This window comes from Artemia franciscana, unplaced genomic scaffold (assembly GCF_032884065.1).
Source record: "Artemia franciscana unplaced genomic scaffold, ASM3288406v1 PGA_scaffold_32, whole genome shotgun sequence".
Lineage (NCBI taxonomy): Eukaryota > Metazoa > Arthropoda > Branchiopoda > Anostraca > Artemiidae > Artemia > Artemia franciscana.
The window spans coordinates 2,175,122-2,193,883 of NW_027062665.1; the positions used below are offsets into that span (position 1 = coordinate 2,175,122).

The 18,762-nt window shown below is 36.5% G+C and overlaps 1 protein-coding gene across 2 annotated transcripts in view; it reads left to right on the forward strand.

The window, feature by feature from the left end:
• LOC136041678 (myosin-1B-like) overlaps nt 1–18,762 on the forward strand; it is a 99,683-nt gene that overhangs the window by 77,682 nt on the left and 3,239 nt on the right. For both annotated transcript variants that reach the window (XM_065726401.1, XM_065726402.1), the window contains exon 13: nt 4,694–4,759. In XM_065726401.1, the coding sequence (XP_065582473.1) occupies nt 4,694–4,759 (66 nt within the window). The remainder of the gene's footprint in view (nt 1–4,693; nt 4,760–18,762) is intronic.

The following is an 18,762-nucleotide window of genomic DNA, read 5'->3' on the forward strand; positions in this document are numbered from 1 at the left end:
ATGTGGGGACTTGCAAATTCTTGACCTAGTTTTAATTCTGGATTCATTTATATGATTTATATTCACGCCTTTGCTGGTTTTTTTTCTCAGCTCTCCCCTTTCTTACAACTTATTTTCTTGATTTATCTTAACCCTGCTCTCCGTTCGCTAGAGTTGTAATTTTGTTATAACTATTTGTATTAAAAAAGATTTACAGATTCAAACCTTAGGAACCCCTCGGGAAATAAATCTTACCCCCACCTCCAAACAAAATGTCACAATTGGTGTTGAAATACAGAAGCAGCATATCTACATCTTGGCAATAGGTTATTTATCATTAAGCCCATGTCCTAACTGCTCTGCAGGTATGGAATAGTCTTAAGCGTGGTTAGATGGCTGCAGAAAACTATATGGTCTGATACCAGTTGGGACTCAACACAACTTACGTCCCTGCTTCAGTTTTCCGCCCTCTCAAATTAAAGTTATGTTATTTTTTTCAAGTGGCTGATTTAAGTTTTTGAAATTTGCTTATTGATTTGAAGTGCTGTGAAATATCACGATGAAACACCAATCAAAATGTTAAAAACCATTCTAAACTAAAAGAAAATCAAACAAACCAGAGAATAAGCAAACACGGAAATACACTACATAGTTTCCGACAAGATTAATATATCGTGGAAAAAAAGAAGACAATTGAAACCGAAAACAAGTGAAAAGTGGTTAAGATTTCTTATTATTTGGTTAGGACAAACTTGTTGTAGTTTGCGTGTATTGCGAGCTAGGTGCGAAGATGGCATAGCAATTGGGAACATATCAAAAGAAAAGAAGTAGCTAGGCAGTGTCAGGAGGTGGGGACGGAGCTACGTGGGAGGATCTTTCCTTGGATGAATTTGTCATGGGGGAAGAGAAATTTAATGAAGGGGGCGCAGGATTTTCTAGTATTATTTTAAAAAACAATTAAAAAATAGTATAACTATTTTACTAGTTATAACTAGGTATAATTTCCTCAACTTGAATAATAACGAATGAAAGGTAACTGCCAGTTCAACAGGAAGAATATTCAATAAAAATTATAAACCCTTTGTCGAGGACCTGCTTATAAGAGACGCTGGGGAAGGAAAGAAGCCTTTTAAAATACGAAGTGCCTTATTCTGTTGTCATTGGAGTGGAATAAAATGAGATCTGAAAGATTCAAGTAAATAAGCGGACATTAATTTAGGTAAGAATGAACAAGAGCAAAATAAATACAACGCATGGCTTCCAGAGGCAAAGCGAATTTCATACGGTGCCCAAAATGCCCAAAATATCCAACACGTGATGTCTCTGTATTTGACATAGAAAATTTAACCAGCTTAAGTTCTGGAAGGGTTCGTGACGTACGTGAATATACCATAAATTTAGTTTTGAAGTTTTCAAAGCTAGCCTATTTGCAGTAAGCAATGATACTAGTTTATCCAATGCAAGAGTTAAATTATGTTTTACACTATCCTCATCAACTCTAGAACAATACAGACTGTGTCATCAGCGAATAGTTCAGTCAGCCCTAGTTTCGTAATTGAATTACTACTATTATTAGCATGAAGAAGAAACAACAGAGGACCTAGAATTGAACCTTGGGGAGGCCCAACACTATTTGACTGATTTGAAAACAATGGTTTAGCATCGCCCCCGTTAATACGCTGAACTCTATATTTTAAATATGATATTATTAACACATTAGCCTGAACCCATATGCCGCTATTTGACAATTTTTCACTGCTTATAGTATCAAACACTTTCCGTATATCCACAAATGTAGTAGCTGTAATTTCATCCTTATCCAAATCATCCTGTATAAACTGGGTTACTGCTAAAATAGTGCGTTCTGTGGAATGGCCTTTACAAAACCGGAATTGGGACTTACAAAAAAAACTGTCATCTTCAAGGAAATTATCAACTCTTGCATACAAACAGCGTTCAATAATCTTTCCAAAAACAGATAGGATGGGTATAGGCCTATAGTTAGATGTATTACTCACATCTTCCCCTTTATGCAGTGCACTAACACGGACGGACTTCATGCTAGCAGGATAGACACCATTCTTGAAACAAGTAAATTCGTAGAATATCCGTCAGTTCTTTCTGCTTGTCCTTTTTGAGTTAATGAGGTACCGGTGTCAGTTCAACAGATGACATTGAGGGAGGAGTATGGATTGGTGAGTAGAGGGGGTGAAAACTTTTGCAGTCAGCAGAATTTGATGTTAAATTACGGGATACTTCTTCCAATGTCTTTCCACCTATTTTGGTGAAGTCAGTGTTGAACATTTAGCAACGTTCATTTTTCCTTTAACAGTTGTATTACCATCCGGGGCGATCAACTCATCCGGAAGAGTATTCATCCTTTTTTTTGCCGATATAATCACTTATTAATGACCACACCTTCTTAGAAGATCCATGCGCATTATTGAATGCCTTCAAATAGTACTGCTGTTTAGCAGATCTTGGAGCGTTGGTTAAGCAATTCTTGTATGCTTTAAAAGAAGCTTGATTCATTTCATCTGGATGAGACAAATATTTTTACACAGCCTGTTCTTTAATTGAATTAACCTTAGTGGCCTCTTGTAATCCAAAGCATTTTGGGTCTATTATAATGTCTTAAACGCGTTGAAGACATGGAACAAATCAGATGAAGTGCTTTAATGAATTCGTGTATCCTCGCAGTTTAAGCATGGTGATGGGTCAATTTTAAGCAGCAGTTCCTACAGTCGCCGAACAGATTTAGCATCTAGTCTTCTTGTTGTCTTGTTCAGAGTTGCCGCATGTCGACACGTCTGAATCTCCATCAGAAGCATAAAGTGGTCTGACGTCTCGTTAACAATAACATTGCATGAGTCAAATTCAATATTAAGAAAAATATTGTCGATTATCGTTGCTTTCGAAATTACAGCTCGAGTTGGAATCTGGCAAGCAGGGAGAAGACCCAGCGAAAGACAAAGTATCAAAAAGCAGCAGCCGAAGTTGAATAATGTGTGGATAAAAGAGCATGACTGGTGTTACGTATATCGATATCTAAAATCCTTATATCGATATTAATTTTGCGACAGAAGAAAATACATCCAAATTACTTATAAAATTTTACGCCGAAGAACTAGGTGACCTATAGAACAAGCAACACAAAGACTTATCAGTCCCTAAATCAAGCTCCACAATCAGGAACTCCAACATCGTTTCTTCATACATAGAATCAAAATCTGAAACAATTCTACAGAAAATACCACTATGAATAAAAGATCCAAGGCCTCCTCTCGATCTAGCACTCGTAATCTCAGAAATAAAAATATAACCATTAAAATTCACTAAGTGACTTGTTGACTCACCAAAAAAGTTTCACAAACACCTAATATATCCACTCAGTGGTAAGGAAGGAATGAAGATAAATAGTCCAGGCTACTCATTAGCCCGTAACAGTTAAAACTTGCCAGCCTTATGCTACCAGGGTAAACACACCCATTAATCTCACTAGGGAGTAAAATCTTGTTAACTGGGAGGGACATCTGAAAAACCCTAATCAACCGACATTTTTAATAAATCTAATGGTTTTTTTTCAAAGTCTTCCATCCTATTCAATGTTTCATCACCAGTAGAATCAATTGTAATCATTTGGACTTACCAAGCCGTCTGGTAGGATTCTGTAGCAAGGCAGTGATAAACCATTAACCAATCCTTTATATGGAAGATACCGGCACAAGTCGTTAAATATAAGATCTTTAACTGAAAAGAGCCTCCTTTTAAGTCTCCTTTTGCCTCCTTTTAAAATATCTTTTGAAAGATTAATCACTTTTGTGTTTAAGCATGCCTTGAGAAATTTGACAGAATATTTTGAGCATAGATGTATTTTCAAAATATGACATTATAGATGACATTACAAAGGCTTTAGTACATGATTTTAAAACGAGATGAAAGGCCAATTTGAAGGAGCTGCGTGAGGTTTCATTTTTTATTTCTAACCATCAAGAATCTTCCTGATAAACGGTAGAAGGGGCTGAAATTCGTCTAAAAGCCGCCATTCTCTGCAAAAATTTGAAAGTTACTCGAAAAATTCACTTTCCTTTTTGCTCTCCACCTCCAGGAAAAATTTAACCCTCAACCGTTGAGCTTACTTTGCTTATTTTCATTGTTGTAATCTCGAGAAAAATGATTTCAGAACCAATCGACATCTTTATGAGGTTTATAACAATATCGAGAATATTACTTTTGTATTTGTTCTCTTTTTTTTTGCATTTGGCGCATCAACTACTCTCTCTATGTTCTGAGCATGAGAAAGGTGTATGAAATTGACACTTGTGTTCTATGTACTGTTGGCGCTGATTACAGAGACAGGGTAAGTCTTCACCCTCCAAACGATGGTGCTCTCTGGCTTGTTCTGGACACTAAAATTTAAGCCATTCTTTTTAGTTTAGGTGAAGTCTAGTGTATTTAAATAATATGAAATAGAAACTCATGACGGTACACAACCGGGTTTCCCTTCTGGATGAGGCCACCGAGTAAGTTAAAGTACCCATTTTCAATGGGTACACCCCGAGTACCCATTTTCAACAAGAGCAGCTGTCAGTCAATAGCATAACATCCTGTATGGAAAATAATTTATCAAATAATGCTTCAAAATTTTAAAGCTTAAAAGTGTCAAAATTGCCAGCAATATAAGTTGATTTTTTTTAAATAAGCTTTTTTTTAGCGTTCATCTAAGTCCGGCCTGGGAAAGAAGAAGTTGCTTCCAACTCGCCAGGAAACTTTGAGCCTTGTAAGTATTTCTATGTTTAATAAGCTGCATTTTATTTCAAGAGTGAAATAGCTCCTTTAAAATTAATAAAAGACCCAAGATCTTAATTAGTCAAAATACCTATACGAAAAAGTTTCTCTAGCCAACAGGGCTGAGGGATGCTACTGTAGAAGTTATTTGTTTCTTAATTCTAACTTCTTAAGAATTTACATCAAATCGGCTTTCCCTCGCTTAGTTAGTTATTTTCTTGCCTTATCTTGAATACCATTTGGAGCAAATCAGGATGAAGATCCTGTCTAGGCTACTGTTCCATTCACGTTCAGAGTGGAGCTTACTTCGCCATATAAAATCAAAATATGACTTTGCATTGAATGCACTTTATTAGTTTTTGTTTTATATACTTAGTTGATAGACCAGAACTTATTTTGATTTATTTTTGCAAAATACTGTCTCGTAAATGACTTCCATCTCAATTAAAATTATGTTCCGTTTTAAAATGGTAAAAGGAGACTTCTTAGCCCGACTGTGTAACAAAAATTAATAATAAAACTTAATGATGTTTATACAACCACGCAAACCTACTATGATTATTAAATGGTGTAAGTGACTCAAGTGCAAGACGAGTGACAGGCAGGGAGGGGGCGGGAGGCTGATTAAAGAAATCATTATTTTAAAATTCACCTAGAGAGATACTTAGATGCATGGGAAGGGTAGGGCGCAGGAGGTTGATTAAAGAAATCACTCTTTTAAATTTCACCTAGAGAGATACTTAGATACGGAGGCAGGGTAGAGGGTGGGAGGTTGATTAAAAAATCGCTCCTTTAAATTTCGCCTAGAGAGATACTTAGATGCGTGGGCAGTGTAGAGGGCGGGGGGTTGATCAAAGAAATCACTCTTTTAAATTTCTGAAATACATATACATGCGTCAGAAAAAGAAGTACCCACGCTTTCTTTTCTATGACAGTGATGTAAACTTTACATGTTTCTGTAACTCCAAGTTCTAAGCTTCAGGTACCTATTAAACTTCGCTCAGATCACTTTGTGGTTTGGTACAGTCCTGTATTGTCCCTGATCATAGTAGGAAGGAGATAACGCAAGATCATCAAAAACTAATAATAAATAGCAATACAAAATTTTAAAGTTTTTGATGATCTTGCGTTATCTCACAAAATCGGCTAAGAACCCCTGAAATAAACAAAATTGGCTTTAAAATGAAGTTTTTCGCCCCTTTCCCTAAAATTTACTCTGTTTGGTTAGTTGATTTGCAAAAATTTTGTCGGATCACTGCAGATTGGCACAGTCTGCCACTGTTTCCATTATTTACTTATTTCCCTCAAAATCGGGGAGTATGTAAAGCACATGAATGAAATTGTAAAACAATGGAATGCTTCAACAACCGAAACAAATCATTAGTTTAAACTAGGCTTAATACTATAACTGAATAATGTACTGTATTCATATTTGGAAAAAAAAAAAACCAAATATCAAACATTATTTAAACTCTGGAAAATAGGGAAAAGATTGCGATAAAAGAGAAAGTTAGACTTATGATAAAATTTATCCTTCTTGACCTTAGCTAATTCCAATGGATCTTTAGTTGTAAATCTCGAAACTAATTCGGTATTACTAAAACCATTTGGAAGAACAAGTGAAAATTTATAATGTTTAAAATAGGAATAAACAACCAAGAGAGATAAAACTCTACAAAAAGAAAACTTCAAACGAGGCGACGGCCAGTAGAATTGAAAGACTAAAATAACGCGGATATTTCGCCTGTATCCAAACAAGGCGTCTTCAGCACAAGATAGAACACTAAAAGAAAACTAATTTAAAAACAAATAAAAACCCCCACCAATAATAATAAATACAATTGTCGCTACTTATCCACGTAGGGACAAGCAGCTATTTGAGTTACATGAATGAGAATCAAAGAGCAACTGAGGAAAAATTATGAAAATTGAAACTTAGTTAATTATTCTGTTGCGAAATAATCCTCTTGTAAGCTAACATTGAAGCAACTCTTTTTGGTCTAGTGGGTAATCTTTTCCCCTGGTGATTGTGTAAAATTTTAATTCCCCCATCGACTATTGGTTCATTAAAATAGGTTCAATTAAATTTGTTTCATTAAAATAGGAAAAGCAAATTAAAGACAAATTGCAGATTAGTTTGGAGTCATTTGCATAATGATGTATGCTAGACTGGATAGGCTACATTGTTTATGTAATAGTTAAAAAGGGTATGTCCAAAAAGAGTAGCTTGTGGTATTCAATGTTTGACAGTTGTATTGTCAGAGATAACTTATTTTGTGAGTTCATTGATTGGGTATATGGTTAGACATGAATCGAAATTCATGGTTTGAGGTAAGAACACCCTTCCCTCATATACAGGAAACGTGGATTCAAGATAGGAAACGCAAATTAAAGACAGATTGCAGATTAGTTTAAAGCCATCTGAACAAGGATGAATGCTAGACTGGATAGGCTACATTGTTTATGTAACAGATGAAAAGGGTATGTCCAAAAACAGTAGCTTGTGGTATTCAGTGTCTGACAGTTGCATTGTCCGAGATTACTTATTTTATGATTTCATTGATTGGGTATATGGTTAGACAGGAATCGAAGTCCATAGTTTGAGGTAAAGACACATCCCCCTCATAAACAGGAAACGCGGAAACGCGGATTCGAGATAGGAAACACAAATTGAAGACAAATTGCAGATTAGTTTAAAGCCATCTGAACAAGGATGTATGCTAGACTGGATAGGCTACATTGTTTATGTAACAGATGAAAAGGGTATGTCCAAAAACAGTAGCTTGTGGTATTCAGTGTCTGACAGTTGCATTGTCCGAGATTACTTATTTTATGGTTTCATTGATTGGGTATATGGTTAGACAGGAATCGAAGTCCATAGTTTGAGGTAAAGACACATCCCTCTCATAAACAGGAAACGCGGAAACGCGGATTCGAGATAGGAAACACAAATTGAAGACAAATTGCAGATTAGTTTAAAGCCATCTGCATAAGGATGCATGCTAAACTTGATGGGCTACATTGTTTATGCAACATTTGAAAAGGGTATGTCCAAAAATAGTAGCTTGAGGCATTGAGCGTCTTACGCTGATTCAGAGTCAGACGCATTGTCAGACATAACTTATTTATGATTTCATTGATAGGGTATATGGTCAGACAGGTATCGAAGTTCATAGTTATGCTGAACACAGACCCCTAGCAGTTTGAGTATAGGGAATTAATTGTAAGAAAACCTAAGTTGCTTGGACTAGGAACGAAAGAGAATGAAGAGGTGATTGTAAGAAGCTGGAAAACCAATCAAATGGAAATTTTCACTTACCTGAGTAGCATTATTAGTAAAGACGGTTGATACAGTGAAGGTTTTTTAAGAAGAATAGCCAAGACCCAAGGTGTTTCTTCACATTTAAAAAAATGTTTTGAAGGATAGGAAGATAAACCTACGAACTAAGATTAGAATATTGGAAGCCGTGTTAATGTTAGTGGTTATATATGGCTCTGAGACGTGGGCACTTTGAATGGCTGAGGAAGATTTGTTAAACGTTTCCCGGAGGAGGTGTCTGAGGATAGTCTTAGGTGCTCGTTTCGATGACTTCAAATGTGATCCGATTCCACTTTCTACGGTTAAACCGAAAGATAGGTTAAAATGGCTAGGCAACACTTTACGGATAAAGGATGGCAGATTGCTAAATATTTGTCTTTTGGCTATTCATCTAGGGCCAAAAGGAAAACAGGTCTTCAAGCAGTTGATGGTAACGAAAAATAGGAGGGACTCGACCCAATAAAAAACCAAGACTCTAAAAAAAAGAATGGAGTTTTTTTTTAATAATAATTAATGCCTCAAAAGAATTGGCTTTTTATGTTGGCTCTGAATCAAGTTCATTGTTAATCATCAAAAGCTACGAGCCTGAGGAAATTGCCTAAATTTCGAAAAAGAGAGGAAAATTCCTGAAAAAGTCAACGGAAATCATGGATCTTAAAGATGTCTACGGAAAGGATCTCAACGGATCTAAAAGGAAATCATGTCTTCAGATTCAACACATCATCAGATAGAAGTTTAATGCTCCTATCAACAAAATGTAGAGTTTTGTAATTTTGGCCAAAAGAAAGATCATGGATATGTGTTTATTGTTCTTTTCCCCCAGGGGTGATTGAATCGAACCAATGGTTGTAGAAGGTCAGGAGAGGGCTCCTTAGAACGGAATTCAGAAGGTGTAGTTTATTTTTTAAGTTACCGAAAAGATTGGAGAGCACCTAGTCCCCTTGCTCGCCCCATTTTCCCAAAGACATCTGATCAAAATTTTGAGAAACCTAATTGACTCAGCAGCTGGAAGGTCCAATAACTGTGCCTCTGGAGATGACAGGACCCCCCACAGCCACTGGAGTAGAGGGCCGTAAGTTATGCAATTTGCCCATTGTTTACATATAGTATTCGTTACTGGGAAACATACATAAAATTTTTGGGGTACCGCGGGGAGTATTTTTGGGGGAGGGGGATTTTCCAGGATACATTTTACACTGGGGAGGGAATTTCCTGGCTTGATTTGAAAAACGGTCATAAATTAAGTTTGAAAAAGTAAGATTTGTCAACTGTAAGTAAGGAGCAACATTAAAACTCAAAACGAACTGAAGTTATTTCGTATATGAGGGATGTTGTCCCTTTCCCCAACTTTCACTTTTTACGCTAAAGTTTAAATTTTTGTCTCAATCCTTTAAGGACGAATCCTCAAACTCAAGGACAGTTGAATTTGAATGAGAAATGTTTTTTAAGAACTTTAAGACTTGAGGTAGGGACAGCCCCTCTCATATACAGAATTATATCAGTTTGCTTTAAGCTTTAATGTTGTGAGGTTCGTTTTAAGCTTTATTGTTGCTCCTTTGATTTCAATCGATATACCTGGATCATTTAATCCCAGAAAGAGGTGGGTAGAGGTCATAAAGGAAGCATTTAAAGGACATTGGAACTTCATGGGAAGGGGTGAAGAGTGAAGCTTTCAATAGGTTGGGTGGTGGACCCCCCTCTAATTAAAGGACAAATATCCCGCTTCTCCTACATAGATTTTGTAATAGAGGCGAGTTGACCTCTTTTTGTATATAGCCTAAGTTTTTAGTTAGTCCACTGCAGCAGCTTGTGAGTTCATCTAAGACTTCAGTAAGGTTCATACATTTTTATGTTGGATTTGATAAGCTGGTCAATAAAAGTGAGTTATATTTTCTACGCTCGCTGTTGGACATTCCCCGGACTCTGTTAGGTCTGGAAAGAGAGTTTTAGATTAATGTCATCTGATTTATACTGGATATATATATATATATATATATATATATATATATATATATATATATATATATATAAATTTATAATATTTAGTTTACCTATTGTTGCTAAAGGGAGGGATATATTAACAGGATAAGCTTGTTTTTGGTTTTACTTGGTTGTTTTACATTTGCTGTTTTTTTTTTCATAGGCATGTATTTTGGGGGTGATACCTGACGCGGGGATGCCATGGATATTCTGTGGTAGCCACAACACTGTGCTGGGTAGAGAATTTAGAGTGGCGAAACCCTATATAGGCCAGTGTATTCTCCTGATGAGCCCTTATGTTGGGTGTTGCCTCTGAATTATTTGTCTATATTATTTTTTCTATTGTTTGGTAAATGACGACTTATACTTATTGACGACATGACTGCCTGTCCATGGATTATTCTTTATGGTTGATTGTGTGTGGCTATGCTGTTTGACCTACGTGATTGTATGGATGAGTAGGGTTAAGGCCTCATTCAAGTGCTGGTCAATATTAATCACTAATTTAGGAAAACAGTGTTTTCTCCTTCTGTCTCTCTTTTTTTTTTTTTTTTTTTTTTTTTTTTTTTTTTTTTTTTTTGTGCTGTAGCATTGGTGATTTCTGTTTTCATATATATATATATATATATATATATATATATATATATATATATATATATATATATATATATATATATAAACACTGGTGGCGTGGGCCTATGATACCGTGGACCAAATACTGTGCCACTTACTCCCCACACTTTTAGCAGCAGTACTAGTCATAGCTATTGCACCACAACGGCCCAAATACTGGTAGGAGCAGTACTCGTAGAATATTTGGCCTGTCAATTATAAACCACAGGTGGCCACTGCCGTCTGGCATAAATATGGGGGTATTGCAATAGGATACGCAGTCTAGTTGGCCTGGTGCTATAGTGAGTTGTTGTTAGTAGCAGTAATGGTAAACCTTATTGATTTACAAATAAGGTCTATTAATTGCTATTAATTCGTCTATTAATTGCTCTTCTGACAGGGTTGCAAGCTTAAATACTAAGCCAGAATTTATTTGGATGGATCCAAAACTAGCTTGGATTGGTACAAACAAGGGTTATTTTTGGTCAATCTTAAGTGGAGCTAAAACAAGTGCTAATTTTCTAGTTGCTGGTGTCAACATAGTTGACACCCTTTTACCCCGTTGATGAGGACTTAAAGAAATTATAAAAACCAGGTATTATCCTGTAATTTTCTCCTTTTTTATTTATTTCTATTCTTGTCGAAAAGAAAGGGGAAGTTATAGGACCCCTCTTCCATTTTACGGAGCTGAATTGATTCTGGGTATATAATATGGTCATTTTGACTTAGCACCAAGCCCCTACACTATCTGACTCCTTTAGGATATTCCGACGAGCCCTATTTAATTCTTAGGCTGCAATCCATATTTTAGACTCTTTAATAACTTTGATAGTGAACATCATCTAAAATTTAGGGTATTTTCTCTGGGATTTCCCTTCTTTATTTCTTAATACCCTTATGTTCGTCGGAATTAAAATGGAGGTTTTTACGATTCCCCATGCATCTAACGAAGCTGAATTGATTCCTGGTATGTAAGTTAGCGCTCTTTAAATAATACCTAGGCCCTTCACCTTCAGAATTAACCCTATAACCTGTGGGGTTTTGCGCTGATATTGAGTCAAAGTTTTTATGGCACTTGGTATATATCAGCTATCGCAAATTCTGTCGTTCTGTCGGTCGGTCTGTCTGTCCCGGTTTTGCTACTTTAGGTACTTTCAGGTAAGCTAGGACGATGAAATTAGGCAGGCGTATCAGGAACCAAACCAGATTAAATAAGAAATTGTTTTTTCTCCGATTCGACCACCCGGGGGGGGGGGGGCAGGGGGACGGTTAAATCGGAAAAATTAGAAAAAATGAGGAATTTATAACTTACGAGTGGGTAATCGGATCTTAATGAATTTGATATTTAGAAGGACATCGGGACTCAGAGCTCTTATTTTAAATCCGAACTGTATTAAATCTCTGATTTTCATTTTAAATCAATCTATTGATCCTTATAATTTTGCTAGAGCTTGTTTTATTATTTTTACGTTAATTTTGTTTGTGTCATGCGTTTATTTGTTTTGCACATGTTTTGTTTTTACGGATTGTGTTATTTTTCTCCGAGAAACTAATAAAACAAATATTGCTTTCTTTTAAAAATCAAGTTTCTTGATGTGAAAGAGCAGAATTTAATTAGTTACAAGCCATTATCGAGATTCAATTTGAAATCCAAGGAAGAGTTTTTAAAACTAATCATGAAATGTCTGTTAGGCTTGTGTTTTGTACCTATTCGGTGGAATGTATTTTTTGAATGTTTGTAAAAGGAATACTAGCCCCAAAATAGCGTGTCTTTAATAGTATGGCAAAATAATGCCCCCTAAAATAATGGGCTGCAATAGTAAAACTATATTAGATCCAGAAGGCAGGTGATCTTCAGCTTTGCTACCTTTGTCTGTGTTTGTTTCTGACTGCCACGTCCAGTAACAATTGGTTTTAGTTGTGCAATTTTGATTGGTGTATGAACTTTCGGGTGACTTTGGGGGCACTTAATGAAAGGGCTTTCATTGATTTTGCTTGTTGTAGAGTCCCCTTTTACTTCTACCGTGTATATTGGACAAGTGTCCTGAATATTGGGTAGATTAACCCATTCTTCATGGTAAAATCTTCAGCAGTTGTTGCTAAATTGTGTATTCGCAATTGTTTAACAACCGTGGAATACGTTTAATATCCGTGATAACAGTATCTGGGTTGTGTTTTAGGGTTATGAATTAAATAAATCCTCTGATATTAAGCTATGAAGGCTTCTAATAACTTAAATATGTCTTGAAATCTGCTTTAAACTGCTGTAGAATTTTTTTTTTTTTTTTTTTTTGGGGGGGGGGAGATCCTAATCTACAATTTAAAGTTTTAGCTATTTACGGGAGGGTCATTATCTGATGTGGAACAAACTTTACTGTTACCGTGAACAGGTCAAGGTGTTTGCTGCACAATTAAGAATCTGGCATCAATATCTGTTTCTACCTCTATGGGAATGTTTCGTCCCTTTCCAAGAGTATATTAATGAATATATTAATTATCAAATGATATACTTAAGGCCATAGCCTATATATATATATATATATATATATATATATATATATATATATATATATATATATATATATATATATATATATATATATATATATATATATATATATATATATATATACACAGTTGCGTGGAGTAGAATCTTGCCCGTAGAAGGATTAGAAGGGCACTCCCACAGCCAATCAAAGCGGAAAAATCTTGGCTCTATCGTCGATGTGTTGCTTTGTGTTGCTTTTGCAGACAGCTATGTGTTGCAACACAGCTTTTGAAAATCAGTGTTGCTTTTGAAAAATGTTTGTGCAACTGTGTTTCTATCTAGGCTGTGCTAAAGGCTCAGTAATAATCCTTTTATCTGCAAGAGAAATTGCATTGCTCACTTTGAATATTCATAGTGGGGAGGAAATATAAATGCTCGTGTCGAACACCCTCCTTTTTCTATGACAATCTGAGATGAGTGACAAAATTCAGATGGAATGAACCACGGAAGAATTTACTTACAATTTCTTCTCCAATTATGTTAAAATTTTAAAAATCATTACAAATGTGAAAGCATTTGAGAATAAAAAATATTAGACATTTTTTGCCCCTCGAACCCATCTTAGCTATCTTCATGCCTAACAACCGCGCAAAGTTTTTATTTTGGTTGTTTTCAATTGTCACCGCGATGTTGGCAAAGACCTGTTACAGAAGTCTGGCACTATATTTGATGCATTTCTTTCTATGATGTCATATATTGTTATATATTTTGTCATATATTGTCACATATGTATTGTTCCATTTTTGTCACTATTGCCACGTTGAACCGTGAAGATAAACAAGCAAAACTAATTACTGAAATTCGACAACGCTTTTCGTCCGCAAAAATTAAAATATGAACAGTTTGTTAATCCTCAAAGACAACTATTCTTTCAAAGGAAAGTTATTTTTGCTGATTTTCGATTTTTTTTATATTTTGTGCCCGCCACTACCGAAGATTGAATTAATCTTTGAGTCAACCTTTCAGTTGTTTCCTTGCTTAAGTATTGGTATGCTTTTTCTTCACTTAGGGTGAAGTAGAATGGTACTGCAGGGGAGCATATTCCTGTCAACAAAGGCGTTAGGCATGATGCCGTGTTATCTCCGAGCATATTTAAGTGTGTTTTAGCTTCGTGTCTCTGAGGGCTTCAACCGTCAGTTTTTTACAATGATAGTTGAGGTATTAGTCACGTTGCTTATGCTGATGATGTTCTGCTTCTTAGCCGGACAAAATTAAGTCTAATTGCCAACTTTGACCTTCTTTCAGCTGCACTGTCTGCAGTGGGCCTTTCAGTTATTTCTGGCCAATGTGAGTTTTTGTGCTTTGGGGGTCCTCCACCAGCATCGCCTCTTTGCTTAAGTTCTTCAACTATGCCATGATTAGCAAGTATTAAATGGTTGGGTCTATCTTTTTCCACGTCACTTCTGTCTACTTGCTCCGCTATTACATCCAGTGTGCTGAAAAGTATGCGAGTCGGTTACGGAAAAATTTCTCTCAATCGTGGTCGGTATAACCGAAAAGGACTTTGCCGTCTTTATTCTAGTCCTTGTGCCCCTGCTGTTTTTTATCTTCTGGTTTTGCTTTCCTCCTTCGCAAGAAGGATACTAAATAAATTCGATCAGGATATTATAAAAACTGTAAGTATCTGCTGCGTCTCCCTCGGCGGTACCGGAACCATAGAGTCGTTTCTAAATTTGATAATATGAAAAAAACTTCGTTTTCTTAAAGAGTTAAAGAGGCTGCGTCCCAAAGTCGAACCTTAAAACGTACAGGAATTAGAAGAGGCAGTTGGGGGGCTGCCGCCCCCCAAACCTCCAGCTTTTAAAGACTCTTCTGTACAGGTTTTTTTTTTTTGGGGGGGGGGACTTCATTGTTACTAATTACTAGTTTCGGCGCAATGGTTCTCCTGTCCTCTTGTGTTTAACATTTTTCGAAGTTATTCCATTATTCATTCATTTCAATTTTTTGTTAATTAAAAGAGGGCCTTTCCGAAGCTAAGAGCTGGGGGTTAGCAAAAAACAAAAAAACCTGTACAAAAGAGTCTTTAAAAGCTGGGGGTTTGGGGGGAGGCAGCCCCCCAACTGCCTCTTCTAATTCCTGTACGTTTTAAGGTTCGACTTTGGGACGCAGCCTCTTTAACTCTTTAAGAAAACGAAGTTTTTTTCGTATTATTTCTGTACGTTTTTCTACAATTAGGACTATAAGAAGACTATTATGAGAGGCAAACCCCCCGCTTTTAAAGACTCTTTTGTACAGGTTTAATTTTTTTTCATATTAATTCTGTACGTTTTTCTACAATCCATGGTGGATGTAATTTAATAATTCCTGTACTCCTCGTACAGGAATTAGGAGAGGAACCCCCCCCCCCCCGCTTTTAAATCATTGTATAAAATAGAAAAAAAAATAGATAGAATGACCGAAATGTTTCTTTTGCTCATAAGAAGCTAATATTCTGTTATCTCTCAAATGATAAGCTGTCCAGGTGTTATCAAAATTTTTTTGATGTTGTGAAAAAAAACCGCCCGTAAGGGACTTGAACCCTTAACCCGAGGATTAAAAGTCTCACGCGCTACCAACTGAGCTAATAACTTGCATGTGTGTAAATATAACTTCTCAATAGCTTTTAAAAATTTCAAATTGACATGGGCTCTTATGGAGAGAAATCCGTTAATTAACAGGAATGTAGTAGCTAATGGGTGGTTTCTGGAAAACAGGGAAGGAGTTATCGGATCGAGCTGAAATTTCGCGGATAAGCTCCTGGGCCGTAGGGGACCTTAACTTGTGAATTTCAGCCCGATCGGACAACGTTAAAAGGGGTGGGGGGGGGTTTGAGGGTCGAAACTTTCGGGGGGTTAAGATTTTCCTACGAAACTTTCATGGGCACTTACTCGGAGAATTCCGCATCGAATGAGTCTTCGTACACCCAGATCCGATGTCGGATGTGACCTGTAGGCGTCTAGGAAAAAAAAGTAAATGAATTTTAAGTGGCTATGCGTGGTTTCTGGAAAACAGGGAAGGAGTTATCGGATCAAGCTGAAATTTCGCGGATAAGCTCCTGGGCCCTAGGGGACCTTAACTTGTGAATTTCAGCCCGATCGGACAACGTTAAAGGGGGGCTTGGCTTGACAGGTCGAAACTTTCGGCCAGATTTTCCCCATGAAGAAAAAGTTGGAGGGGGATGAAATTTTGCAGGTTTCTTAGTTGGAGCTCGGGCTACGAAATGCATCCCTCCCCATCCGTCTGCGACCACTGGAACCGAAGATCGCTTAACATTGTCGTGTGTCGCCTCTTTATAGAGGCACGAGTGTGCCTCCTTGACATTGTTGATGCACCCTCGCGACTGAAACAAATATCTGCAGATCTATGTTTTAAAACTCAGCAAATGATTGATGTTTTTGACTCTCTTTGGCCATTTTTTGAATTGAGTTAATTTATTTATGTTGTATTTTAGAGCCGTTTGTTTATGATTGTTTTTTTTCTTTTTTGTGTGTTTACTCCAGTTTTATCATTGTATTTTGTAGGTTATAAAATAAGTATTATTATTATATTAATACATATTGTATATGAAGTTTTTTTTTTTTTATTAAAAGCTGAGCACTCAATTTTTCCTAATTATATATGATAAAACATATATTGCTATGTTAGCTTTTACTTAACCAAAAACAAACAATTAGAGTTAATTTTGACGATCCTTGGTACTTTAATAAAACTGCCAAGAAGCTGGTAAAATAAACAATAACAAAAAACGACTGTTTTTTGTTGTCTGTATTCACGCCTTCCTTTGAAATATCATTTGGGTATTCTCGTTTATGACTGCGTGTGGAAATGCTTGTAATGTTTGCTTGTGCTATCTGGCGATGAGCTGGGAGGATTTATGGGTGTGGGAGGTCCAGTAACTCTGCTTAGGACCTTCCAAATATACAAATTCTTGTTTGACCTTGAAAATTCTTGTTTGACCTAGTTGTCAACAATGTGTTACTTGTTTCCTTGGTTAAAAGACATGACTTTTAACTTCAAAGAACTGGTAGCCGCTCTAATATGTGCCTATTTTATTCGTAAAACACGAAAATAATGTATAAAATAGGAACAATCATGATATCGTCGCTATGGGCTAGGGGAGGAGGCTCTTCAACATGCCTCCTGGGTCAACTTGCATTTCAGCTGGTTATCACTCAAATTCGTCTCTCTGTTTTCTGGTTTCTTCTATGTATTCAGGAACTGTTAAATGTAGTCATTTTTGGAGTTACATTTTTTGTTATCCATTTTTGTATTAAAAGGAATAAAAGATAACGTGGCTCCAGGCGCTGATGGTGGGGTGAGTTTTTTAAATATGGAGGCTCTGAGGTTAGAAATAAGTTACTGAAGATTATGAATAGGATTTTTGAAAAAGGGGTTGTACCTAACCATTTTAGAAAAACCTTAGTTAAACCACTGTATAAGAAAGATGATAAGAGTGAGTGTCGTAATTATCGAGGCATTAGTCTGGTCTCTGTAGGTAGCAGATTGTCTTCGTTGTCAAACATCTTTGGTCCTCAGTTTTATAAATTATGTACAAGCGTTTAATTATGTTGATAGAAAAGCTTTAGCAAAGGTCTTATCCTTGTATGGTATAGCATACAAATACATTAAAGTGATTAGTGCTATGTACGAGAATAACACTGCTGTGGTTAAGGTAGGAAATGAGGTTAGTAGCTGGTTTTGTATTAAATTAGGATCTGAGCAGGGTTGTGTTCTACCCCTCTTTGTATGGATCATTTTGATTGACTTTGTCTTAAGGAGTACAGGAAAGGCAATGGGAGACCACGGAATCAGATGGAGAGAGAAAACTCTCCTGGACTTAGATTATGCTGATTATGTACGCATCCTAGATGAAAATGTGAGCAAAATGAATAAACTTTTAGAGGTTTTGCGAGTTTAGTCGGCTAAAATAGGTTTGAGAATTAATGTTATGAAGGCTAAGTCACTAAGGCTAGGAACAAGTGAAGAGAAAAGGTGACGTTGGGTAACAAAAAGATTAATGAGGTGGCCAGCTTCATTTACCTTAGTTAAACCACTGTATAAGAAAGGTGATAAAAGTGAGTGTTTTAATTGTCGAGGCATTAGTCTGGTCTCTGTAGGTAGCAAAGTGCCTTGGTGGTCAAACATCTTTGGTCCTCAGTTTTATAGATTATGAGCGAGCATTCGATTCTGTTGATAGAAGAGCAGCGAAAATGTTAAATTTTAGAATAACCAAGGCTTAGGGTCTTTCTTCATAGTTTAAAGAAGTTTGGAAGAATGGGAATATAAAAGCCCACAAACCAAGATTAGAATATTGGAAGGTACAGTGATGACAGCGGTCAAATGTGCTCTGAAGCATGGGCGCTCCAAAAAGTGAATGAAGATTTACTGGCTGTTTTCCAGAGAAATTACCTCCGGATTGTTCTGGGTACCCGGCTGACTGACCTTATTTCGAATATTAGGCTGAATGAAAAATTTTGTATCATCTCGCTTTGTTGGGCTATAGTTGAAGAAAGTTTGAGATGGCTAGGGCACGTTCTGCGGATGAAGGATGACAGAT